A 12,304-nucleotide genomic window follows, 5' to 3' on the forward strand; every position below is an offset into this window, starting at 1 on the left:
TGGATTCCTTTCGATGTGGCTCATCCTTTAGCTTGTCTTTTCATGAAGAGACTAAAGTGTGAACAAAGACTTTAGTCACAGGGGCTCCCTGCAATTTTTTTTTTCTTTGGGCTCATGTTGGACTGCCTTTTAGGCTTCTCTTGGGTTTTCTTCTTACAATATAAAGTCGAAGTTGCATGATTAATTATGGAAGTATAACCACAGGGGGAGTCATTCTGTAGGGAATATGAAATTTAATATTTTGATTGGTAAATCCTTTGATTGTACAATAATCTGACATTTGAGATGATGATGAATGACTTCTTATGGTCTAACTAGAGGCAATTATGACATAATGCTTTAAACATCTGTTCAAGAAAATGTCAGATATCAGAGTCAGTTCTTTAACTTCTATCATGATAAGCCCCTTAATAAGATGTATAGCTTCTCATTTGGATTTTAAAAAGATAATTTTATTTTAAAGTACTAATAAAGTACAATAAAAATACATCCTGACACACATTATGTTTTTAAAAATCTTTTTGTCCACTGTTAATTGATTCTGAAGAGTTTTTGAAGATTCTTCCAGATCTGGGGAATGTTAGCTATTTGTAATGGGAGTCAGACAGGAGATAGATGGGGGGTACGTGACTCTTTTAAACCCATGAAAAGGAGGGGGAAGGGGAAAGGAGTGCAGGAGAATGAAGTAGATAAGTGGTGAGGTCATCATGATCCCAGCTGCAGACAGTGAGGCAGTAAACCACAGCTGTAAAAGATTCCTCCCTTAATAAGTATACATAACATTGTGTCTTTGTGAGCAGCATACTGACTGAAGCAATATCAGTATCCTGACATTTCTTTTAAAAGAAAAAGTTTATCAAAGATGTTTCATATCCTTTAGACACTAACAGTTAACAAGTGTCAATTACAGTCATAGTTACAATAACTGAGGACATTGTCTCCTTTATAAACAGGTACACTTAAAAAAAAAGAACTTTACTAGGGGTAGAAATGCTTGTTGTTACGGAAGCAATGATATAATATAATATAATATAATATAATATAATATAATATAATATAATATAATATAATATAATATAATATAATGTATTTTTATCGATGGTTTTATTCTTACCTTTTATTTAAGGACGGTTATTTTGTAGATATTTAAGGACTTTGTAGCTATTTGAAGTCTTTTATTTTGTTTATTCGTAAGCCACAGGAGGAAAAGTCACGTGACATAACACAATTCGGATTCGGTCATGTGAATGCAGTTTCATTTTCATCATGGCTGCGCTCTGCATTAGTTTTCTGTTCCTGCTGCTCTTCTGTCTTGTGTTTTCTTTACCCACGGGTCGAAACTCCATATGCGGTTATAAGGTGAGTTTTTGTATATGTACCAAAGTAGATGTTAAAAGTAAGTAAAAAGGAAATGATTGTAGGAGGAAGTAAAAGTCATTATTGTATCTCTCCACTGATAATGGACAATGTATCTCTGCAGTCATGTCCAGCCACAAATCCTTCCATGCTGAATGTCCATCTGGTTCCTCACACACATGATGATGTTGGCTGGCTCAAGACTGTGGATCAGTACTACTATGGAGGTGAAGCTTTGTTCATGTCTGACTTGAAAGTGTTTGTTTGTAGCTATCATTGGTATGTACAGTAGTAGATAACATTCTTCATGTGACTGTCGTATGATTTATGTCATGCTTGTCAAATGATAGTGGCAATGCACTGGAGTGTTAAAACTTAATGTTTAACCTCACAACATTTTGTTGGTGTCAGGCTGGTTCAGGCATGTAAATAAAACCCAAAGCTCAGGTTTTTATTCCAGTCATTGTGTTTTCCAGACCGGAACTACATCCAGCACGCAGGAGTTCAGTATATTTTGGACTCGGTAATAGACCAGCTACAGAAGGATCCGGCCCGACGGTTCATCTACGTAGAGACGGCTTTCTTTTACCGCTGGTGGAGGCAACAGAGCCAGGACACACGCCGAATTGTAACACAGCTGGTCAATGAGGGTGAGGAGGGTATTTGTTTTTTTAAGTCTGAGATGATAAAAAGTATAAAAATAAAAACGCAAAATGTAATGATACTAAAATGTGAAGTGATGTAAAATGTAATAAAAGTTAAAATACTTATCTTATACCCTGAATCTGAATAATTATTTTCCATTATTTTCCCCATTTAAAGCCGTCTGAGACAATAAAAAATAAAAAATTAATGTATATAAAAATTTGATTGGATTTGAACACATTTTTACAAAAAATGACGCTAAAATTTATGCTAAATTTAATTGCACAAAAAATTTGAAGTGATGTAAGAAATTTTAAAATACTTTGCTTTCACCCTGGAACTTTATAATTATTTCTACCTATAAAAGTAGAAAATATTTTTCCCAAATATCATGAATTTTATGAATTTCTCATCTAGGTCGTCTTGAGTTTATAAATGGTGGCTGGTGCATGAGTGACGAGGCCACCACGCACTACAGCGCAGTCATAGATCAGATGACTCTGGGGCTGCGATTCCTGAATGACACTTTCGGTGAATGCGGCCGTCCACGGGTGGCCTGGCACATCGACCCGTTTGGACACGCCCGAGAACACGCCTCCATCTTTGCTCAGGTAGCCATGGCACATTATTTGTGACTGGTGTGGTGTAGTGATGCTGATGACTCATGATTTGTTTCCAGATGGGCTATGATGGTTTCTTCTTTGGGCGTTTGGACTATCAGGACAAAGCTCGCAGAATGAAGACCAATGAGATGGAAATGCTCTGGAGGGCCAGTGAAAGCCTGACGCCGCCTCTCGCTGATCTCTTCACGGGTACTAATCTGTAAACATGCGGCTTTTTGCTATCTGATAATTCAAATTCAGTTTTTCAGATTCTCCCATAGTGAAGGATCAACACTTACTGTTCTTTGATGAGTTGTAGATACTCTCCTGTTGTATATTATATCTAAAAACAATTAAATTGATCTTACAGAAATACTTCATGTATTTTAGCCGTATCCTTATATCTTTCATCTCTAAAGGTGTTCTTCCGAATGGCTATGACCCACCTGAGGGCTTCTGCTGGGACCAGTCATGTAACGATGCTCCCATAAGAGACGACCCAGACCTTGAGGACTACAATGTGGATGAGATAGTACAGAGGTTTTTGAATGTTTCCTATAACCAGGTATTTCAACAGCATTGCAGCAGTACTCAGTTCAGTCAATCATATATAAAGCTCATGTGAGATTTCTGTTCCCAGGCTGCCTTTTATAAGACAAACCACATCATTATGACCATGGGTTCAGACTTCCAGTATGAGAACGCCAATCTCTGGTACAAGAACATGGATAAGCTGATCAAGTATGTAAATGCCCTGCAAGCTAAAGGAAGCAAGGTGAATGTGCTTTACTCGACACCGTCCTGCTACCTACAGGAACTCAACCTAGCCAACCTCACCTGGTTTGTGTGCAGACATATCTTATACCTTTAAATATAGCCTGTTAAAGTGCCCCTATTATGGATAATGAAAGATTCATATTTTGGTTTTGGGAGTCCCCAATAACAGGTTCACATCCATGCAAGGCCAAAAAAGACTTTCATCGTCTTATAATATGTATTTATTTTTACTTTACTTGTTCAACAACTCTCAAACGATTCCCTCGACGATTCATTTTTCCAAACCCCTCCTTTTCGTGATGCTAATCTGCGGTGATTGTTCCGATTGGTCTCATTTCATTTCATCTTGCCTGTAAATAATGCCTGATAAAGCAGCGTTTGTAAGCGCAGTGCTGTTTTGAGTACAGCATTACCAGGGAAACCGCTATTTTTACCGCTTCTAAAGCGGCACCTAGTGGCAAAGAATGAATTTGCATTTTCATTCAGACCAACAAGTGGGTGGGCAATATGCTGATGTTTCATGTTGACGTCAACATCAAATGGCTTGGGATTCAGAGTCGACTCTTTCTTTTGAGAGACAATAACTTTATCCTCTGTGCACTTTCAGATTTAAAACTTTGCAGGATGTTTTCATTCACTTAGAGCTGTGTTACACACTGCATGAAAGGTAATTTTCAAAAATCCATAATAGGGGCACTTTAAGCTATCCTTTGATACTAGCATAACAGTGATCTCTTTCAAGTGTTACTTGTGATTTTCTTTTTCTTTTTTTCCTGTCCTGGACATTCATCCTAGGCCTCTGAAGACAGATGATTTTTTCCCTTATGCTGATGATGCTCATGATTTCTGGACGGGTTACTTTACCAGCCGACCAGCATTGAAGTTATACGAGAGACTGAGCAACAGCCGACTACAGGTAATGCACACACACACAAAAATCACATCTACAGTGTTTATTTAATTATTTATTTATTTTTTGGGGGGGTAATCTGTATTGTCTGGTTTTGATCTTCTAGACATGCAACCAGTTGGAGGTGCTTGGTGGGCCCATGTCCACATCTGGACCCTTTGGTGAAGGGGACAGTGATACTATGAGTAAGTCTACGTCTGTTGTAAATGTATCATTTCTGTTGGCTTTAATAGATTGGTCTGTTTGATGTCTTTTCTTGTTGCTCAGAGAGGGCGATGGGTGTAGCCCAACATCACGATGCTGTGTCTGGGACAGAAAAACAGCATGTGGCATATGACTATGCCAGGAGACTGGCTACAGGCTGGGCACATTGTGAGGTACAAAGACATAAACATTTTTCTCTGTCACATTGTTTCAGGGTAAACTTTGCTTTAATTGCAATTAAATTGTAATTTAATTTTAATGTGCTTTATTGGAATGGCTATCAAAAACACTTATAAATGAATTAAAAAAGGCATTGTTTTGCCACTGTCCCTTTCTTGTTCTAGGTTCTGGTTCGTAATTCTCTGGCTGTTCTCAGTGGTTCTGAATCTCCACGTGTATTCTGTGAGAATCTCAACATCAGTGTGTGTCCCCTCACAGAAAGCAGCCAAAAGGTACTATTCGCAGATTTCAGTAAATGCATTCATACAATAAAAGTGCATTCACTTTTAAATTATGATCTTTCTCTTTTTCTTATTCTCTCTCAGTTCTCTATGAATGTGTACAATCCTCTGGGCAGGACTGTAAGCTGGCCTGTTCGTTTGCCCGTCAATGGTTCATTGTACAATGTTACTGATTCAAACGGGAAAGCAGTGGACAGTCAGGTTGGAAACTATGTGTTTATGTCATTTAAGCGTATTTGTAACATTTATGATATGAAATCATCATCTCTACTTCCCCTGCTGTCTGTCAGGTGGTTTTACGGTCTAAGTCCACACAGCAAGTGAGGCGGAACAGGGGTTATGCTAAAGGTGAGCTGGTTTTTCAGGTTGAAGCTCCTCCTCTTGGCTACACTACGTACATCATCTCCATGCTTAAGGATGAGCCTCCAGCATCCAGCACCAAACCCACAGTCACACGATCCATTCAGAACAAGGTACAAGCAGCAGCATCTGGTTAAAATCACATCTAAACTAATCTAAGCAACTCAAGCTAACTCAAGACAAATATGTAAAATCCATTGGAAAGATTAAAAAAAAAAAGAAAAGTCCATAGAAAACAGATTTTGTTTGCTCTTTTGAAATAACTTGGGCTTTAAGGCTGCATTTATTTGATCAAAAATGCTGTAAAAACAATAATATTTAAAATATTTAAATATATTTTTAAAAATTTTATTTATTTTTGTGATCGCAAAGCTTAATTTTCACCTTTGATGACTCGAAAGTTCAAAAGAACAGCATTTATGTGAAATGGAAATCTTGGGTAGTAACGCAAAAGTCTTTTTATCAATTATTTGCATTCTTAATTCCTTAATAAAAGTATTAATTAAAAAAAACTTACTGACCCTAAACTTTTGAATGATAGTATACTGACCACCCAGTTCTGTATTTAGCAACTTTGTACTCCCAAATGACCTTGTGTGAACTTGGCTGGTGGTTTTTATATGCAAAGTGGTTAACTAAATGAAAACAGATGGCATTTACAAGTTTTCACAGAACTTAAAGGTACAGTACATGATTTTTGCATCACCGTAGTGAACGTTTGGGTGAAAGAAAGGATGGAAATGGTCATGACTATTTTTTGATGTAAGAAACAACTCAAAATCTTTCATAGGTAGGATACTGCATTTAAGAGATTGTGTATGAGACTAAATATACAATAGTCATGCATGAAATGCACTGAAAAAAACTAAATTCTGACACTTTTATTTTTGGAATTAAAAATAAGACATAACCAATTATGTTTATGTGAATACCCGCCAAAATGGGTATTTTGGCATAACTTGACATAGCGTATTGTGCTTAATAACTCTTTTTAATATCGAACCCGTTCAAAAATGTGTCAGTAATTTTAAGTAGTACTGGACTTATTGTGATTATTTTGCAGTTAAATGCGAAATTATGCAGGATCACAAAAACATTTATGTTGCAATGTTTAGTGTATTGCGATTACTGAATGGATTAGCTAGTGTAAAATTTCACTAAAATTGCATATTTGGACTATTTCATGTTTAAGTAACCATAAATAGTAAATCTATTCTTGTGTATGTGTTTAATTCTTGAAGGTGAACTTTGACGACACCACAGGTCTGTTGAGCAGCCTGACAAACCTGGAAACGAATCAAACCATTCGACTCACTCAGAACTTCTACTGGTTAGTTTAGGCTGATTCAGGATCAGTCTGTGTCTTCCAGATTCTATCTACCATAGTGTTGTCTTTGGGTTTTTTAATGAGTTTTTAAATGTAATTGGATATACTATATTCTTTTTTTAATAGCCTTGGAGTATCAGTAAATACAATGGTATGCAGTATTAACTTGTCATGCTTGATGGTATCAAAAAAATGAATCATAGCCCAAGAAGAGAAAAAAAAAAAGTAATGTGTGTTTCTTGTGCTTTTCAACAATTGCAGGTATAATGCAAGTGCTGGGAATAACAAGGAAAGCCATCAGACGTCTGGGGCTTACATTTTCAGACCAAATTCTTCAGACCCTTTCGTCATTAACAAAACTGCTGAAATACAGACAGTTGCAGTGTCCAGCACAGTTCAAGAGGTGACACAGTGGTTCAGCCCCTGGGTCTCACAGGTTGTCCGTTTGTATGAGGGCCACAGGGAACTGGAGCTGGAGTGGACCGTGGGACCTGTGCCTATTGCGTGAGTAAACATACACAATCACAGATATCTCTGGATTGTAGATTTGTTGCAAAAATGAGAGTAAGGCTTAAAAGCTCTTCCTCTCTGACTATCTGATCTCTTTCTCTTTTCAGAGATGGTTTAGGGAAAGAAGTGATCACTCGTTTGGACACAGACATTGAGTCCTCTGACTATTTCTACACTGATTCCAATGGCAGAGAGGTTCTAGAACGGCGGTGAGGAGATTAAAAGAAATAGAAGGATTGGTTACAGACTGTAAAAATTTGAAACCAATTGACAAAATTGTAATATTTTTAACTGTTTTTACTATATTTTGATCAAATACTGTAAATGCAGACTTGGAAAGCATAAGAGACAAAATATTTAAAAAACCTTAACAATCCCAAACTTTTAAATAGCTATGTATCTCAGCTGTTGGAAAAGTAATCTAAGGAGCAGTGTCATTGTAGGAAAGATTATCGGCCCACGTGGGATTTGAAGCAGACAGAGCCAATCGCTGGAAACTACTATCCAATCAATTCTCGCGCTTACATTAAGGCAAGTGTCGTTCAGCTTTCTTATCTTTTTTTTGGATCCTGGGTCTGTTTTTTTTATTTTGTTTGTATATTTTAGACTCTATTTATTTTATTTACAATGACATATTACTTTTTTTTTTTGTCTTTTTATATTGTCTTCATCCTCGTTTTCTGTTGTCGCTCAGATTTTTATGAACAGTCTTGGGCCTATCCTTTCAGGGAATCTAATATGTGTGTGTGTACATTTAGGATGACAAGCATCAGCTGACAGTAGTGACTGATCGATCTCAAGGGGCCAGTAGCATCTATAACGGCTCGCTGGAAATCATGGTAAAATAAAATCACCTTTCCTTCTCTGTCAATCTCTCCCTCAGTTTAGTTCAATTTAAAAGTGCTTTGTTGGCATAACAGATGGTATGGCGTATTTTCAAAAAATAAAACTTAGAGGAGAACACAAACTAATGAATTATAAATTAAAAATAAATGTAAATAAAAATGAGTGTGAGTGCTGTAGCCTATCACAGTGTGCCGATACACAGCTTTATCACGCTGCTACAAGCATTCCAGAAGATCTGGCCGAGGTAAAGCTGCTCTCAGTGGGTTCATGAGCACTGATGCCCTGGAGCTCACATCTCTGAAACGGCGAAGCAAATTTTCAAATAGACGTTTTCTTTATTAACAGACTGCATATTTGAAGTCTAAACAAGAACATTCTTGTCTAAAAAAAAAAAAAAAAAAAAAAAAACTCATAAAACTATATTCTGACACAAAAAAAGTATTATTTATAAAATTATAGTGGATTTGGGCGTCCGCCATGACGCTTGCTATGATAAATACTGCAAGCAGAGTGATACAAACAGTGAAACAGTTGGGGTTCTGTTATCACTAGAATATCACACTCCTCTCAGCCAATCAGATTCGAGTACCAGAAAGAACTGTTGTGTAAATATACATTGAACAAAATTATAAACACAACACTTTTGTTTTTTCCCCCTCATTTTTCATGAGCTGAACTCAAATATCTAAGACTTTTTCTATGTACACAAAATGCCTATTTCTCTCAAATATTGATTGTGGAATGTTGGTCCACTCCTCTTCAATGGCTGTGTGAAGTTGCAGGAACTGGAACATTCTGTCGTATACTCTGATGCAGAGCATCCCAAACATGCTCAGTGGGTGACATGTCCTGTGAGTATGCTGGCCATGCAAGAACTGGGATGTTTTCAGCTTCCAGGAATTGTGTACAGATCCTTGCAGCATGGGGCCGTGCATTATCATGCTGCAACATGAGGTGATGGTCGTGGATGAATGGCACAACAATGGGCCCCAGGATGTCATCACGGTATCTCTGTGCATTCAAAATGCCATCAATAAAATGCACCTGTGTTCGTTGTGCATAACATATGGCTGCCCATACCATAACCCCACCGCCACCATGGGCCACTCGATCCATAATGTTGTCATCAGCAAACTGCTCACCCACACAACACCATACACGCTGTCTGCCATCTGCCCTGTTCAGTGAAAACCGGGATTCATCCGTGAAGAGAACACCTCTCCAAAGTGCCAGACGCCATCGAATGTGAGCATTTGCCCACTCAAGTCTGTTACGACGAGGAACTGCAGTCAGGTCGAGACCCCGATGAGGACCACAAGCATGTAGATGAGCTTCTCTGATACAGTTCTGACAGTTTGTGCAGAAATTCTTTGGTTATGATCTTGGAGGTAAAGATGCTGGATGTGGAGGTCCTGGGCTGGTGTGGTTACACGTGGTCTGCGGTTGTGAGGCCGGTTGGATGTACTGCCAAATTCTCTGAAACGCCTTTGGAGAGCTTCTCTGAAACGCCTTTGGAGAGAAATGAACATTCAATTCATGGGCAAAACTTGCGACATCTGTGGCATTGTGCTGTGTGATAAAACTGTACGTTTTAGAGTGGCCTTTTATTGTGGCCAGCCTAAGGCACACCTGTGCAATTATCATGCATCAGCATCTTGATATGCCACACCTGTGAGGTTGATGGATTATCTCGGCAAAGGAGAAGTGCTCACGAACACAGATTTAGACAGATTAGTGAACAATATTTGAGAGAAATAGGACTTTTGTGTACATAGAAAAAGTCTTAGATCTTTGAGTTCAGCTCATGAAAAATGGGGGCAAAAACAAAAGTGTTGCGTTTATAATTTTGTTCAGTGTATATACATATATCTGTATGTATAATTAAACTTAAGTGCCTCCAGAAGCTTCCTTTAGGATACTATATTAAAATAATGTATTTTTATTAGTGCTGGACAACAATTAATTATAATTAACTGCATCCAGAATATAAGTTTTTGTGTTCATAATGTGTGTAATATGTATATTTATGTATATATAAATACACACACATGCATGTATATAGAGAAATGTTGTTTATATATTAAATATATGATATAATATTTTCACAATATATAGGTATGTGTGTGTCTTTATATATACATAACTATACACAGTACACACACATATATAAACAAAAACTTTTATTTTGGATGTGATTAATCGTTGCCCAGCACTGATTTTTATATATAGTTTAAAATAATATAGGTTATTATTATTATTATTGTTATATAGAATTGTGACATGGTCTCTATATGCTAACAGCAAACTCTCTCTCAGCTGCACAGGAGACTGCTGTATGATGATTTTAGGGGAGTGGGAGAGCCTCTCTCTGAGCCGGGAGAGTTTTTTGATGGTTTAGTTGCCCGAGGGCGCTTGCTGCTGGCCCTCACTCCACCAAACATGGCTGCAGATGTCCACAGACCCCTCGCACAGGGTATGGTGCTCCAACCCCTGCTCTCCTTCCAGGACGGAACTCCTCTCACCAATACAAAACTGGAGGTTTGTAGAGGATCAATGGATGGATGAATAGGTTCCTCATCATTCCTGCAGAGTTCCGCTCCAACCCTGATCAAGCACAACTGAACCAACTAATTAGGATCTGAAGGAGCACTTGATGAGTACAGACAGATGTGTTTGATCAGGGTTGGAACTGAAGTCTGCAGAAGGTAGATCTCCAGGAACAGGGTGGGCACCCCTGGCTTACACTCTCAGTAGATGACTGAATAACTGACTGATCATTCCCTCCTTCCCATAGTTCTCTGGGCTTCAGGCTGCTCTGCCCCCTGCTGTTCACCTGTTAACACTGTCTCAGTGGGACAAAGACTCGGTTCTCATTAGGCTGGAACATCAGTACCAGGCCAAAGAGAGCGAAACACACTCGCAGCCTGTTACAGTCAACTTACAGGTAACAAACACATTTTGATTCCTACTTGCACAGTAAGTAAATATTGCTGCAGTCAAACACTGATTGTGTTTCACAGGGACTAAGAGCTGTATATAAATTCTCAGAACAAACATCCAAAACAATTCTCCTAAATAAATAAGATAGTTCTGATGTTATCCAAAATTTGCCCCGCAGAATCCTGATAAATTGTTTTAAAATATTTTTTTTTTTTGTATTCAGCACTTTACTAAGCTAGATGGCTAATCTGTTAACTTGCTAACTGAAAACAAAGTGTAACTGAATTTAAATTTTAGCTTCAGCAATGAAATGCAAGTCATTAGCTAACATGATTTTCATGATTAAGAATTTCTGGTTATTTATAAATAGGCACCAAATAGAGCATCCATAAAAATAGTCGTAGCTCAGGAATCTCTTTGGGGTCCAAAGGGGATAGGATTTGGCATGACTATAATTAATAATTTTAATAAAAATGTATGACCTTAATGTTTATTACACAGTGTAATAAGACACTAGAACCAGTGCAACTCCTATTGTGTGTTGTGTAGTCAGCTCAATCTTGAGTGCCTTATTGCTTATAGTACAGAAAAGATAATAATGAATAATGATAAACTTTATCTTTATGTGTGTGCAGAACTTTTTTCTACTCTGGAGGTGCTCGGAGCATCTGAGATGAGTCTAGGGGCAAATCAGTGGAAAGAGGACATGAACCGCCTGCAGTGGAACACAGGTAGCCAACTCTTCATTTCTCTAACTTTTGAACAAATTAGCTTCCAGAAATTAAGTGTTTGACATGTTTGTCTTTCAGCAAAGGCATCAATGCCCCTTTCACTCAATGCCAAAGACCCCTCACCATGGGAAGTCACACTAAACCCAATGGAGATCCGCACTTTTTTGTTGCGGGTACGACAGCTGTAGAACCGACAACCTACAGGTCACTATACGAGCCAATCAGAGTGTAGCATTGGAGTATCCAAACCTGGCACTGATTCATAAAGAGCTGAACTACACTGCATCGTCCAATTAGAACTGGTTCTAGTGTTTTTAATTTTGTAAAATTTATATGGATATTCTTCACACTTTACTGTGCCATATGTTCATAAAGATGTATATGATCTAATCTTTATTTCTTCTGCATTAATCTCAAAAGCTCTACTTGGTTTAGCTACTGACCAAATGGGCATCTTGTGTTTCTTCTAATATTCATTTGTGCAATAATTTGATTGTATTTTTCTGTTGTGCCTTTCATATGAAAATGACACATTTTTAAAAAAATGAACTGTGGAATAAATTTCATGACCAGTAATAAATAATTTTTAAATGATACATGATGTGTCCCGCTCCTGCTGAATAGAAATACACAAC

The 12,304-nt window shown here is 37.7% G+C and overlaps 1 protein-coding gene across 2 annotated transcripts; it reads left to right on the top strand.

The window, feature by feature from the left end:
- Positions 1-1,205: 1,205 nt before the first annotated feature.
- On the top strand, positions 1,206-12,265 carry LOC109058706 (lysosomal alpha-mannosidase-like). 2 transcript variants are annotated; one of them, XM_042733929.1, is made up of 23 exons: positions 1,206-1,359; positions 1,481-1,583; positions 1,833-2,006; positions 2,419-2,612; positions 2,681-2,813; positions 3,023-3,168; positions 3,244-3,443; positions 4,176-4,296; positions 4,397-4,475; positions 4,558-4,667; positions 4,839-4,946; positions 5,040-5,156; positions 5,246-5,428; positions 6,548-6,645; positions 6,904-7,146; positions 7,260-7,361; positions 7,596-7,683; positions 7,911-7,991; positions 10,315-10,536; positions 10,793-10,942; position 11,027; positions 11,574-11,669; positions 11,748-12,265. In XM_042733929.1, the coding sequence occupies exons 1-23, from the start codon at positions 1,267-1,269 to the stop codon at positions 11,855-11,857; spliced, it is 2,952 nt and encodes a 983-aa protein (XP_042589863.1). In that variant the 5' UTR covers positions 1,206-1,266; the 3' UTR covers positions 11,858-12,265. The 2 variants fall into 2 exon arrangements, 1 of the variants encoding a protein (XP_042589863.1); XR_006155874.1 differs by lacking the exon at position 11,027 and having other exon boundaries at positions 11,748-12,074.
- The last annotated feature ends 39 nt before the right edge of the window (positions 12,266-12,304 follow it).

The sequence above is a fragment of the Cyprinus carpio genome, chromosome B11 (genome assembly GCF_018340385.1).
Source record: "Cyprinus carpio isolate SPL01 chromosome B11, ASM1834038v1, whole genome shotgun sequence".
NCBI lineage: Eukaryota > Metazoa > Chordata > Actinopteri > Cypriniformes > Cyprinidae > Cyprinus > Cyprinus carpio.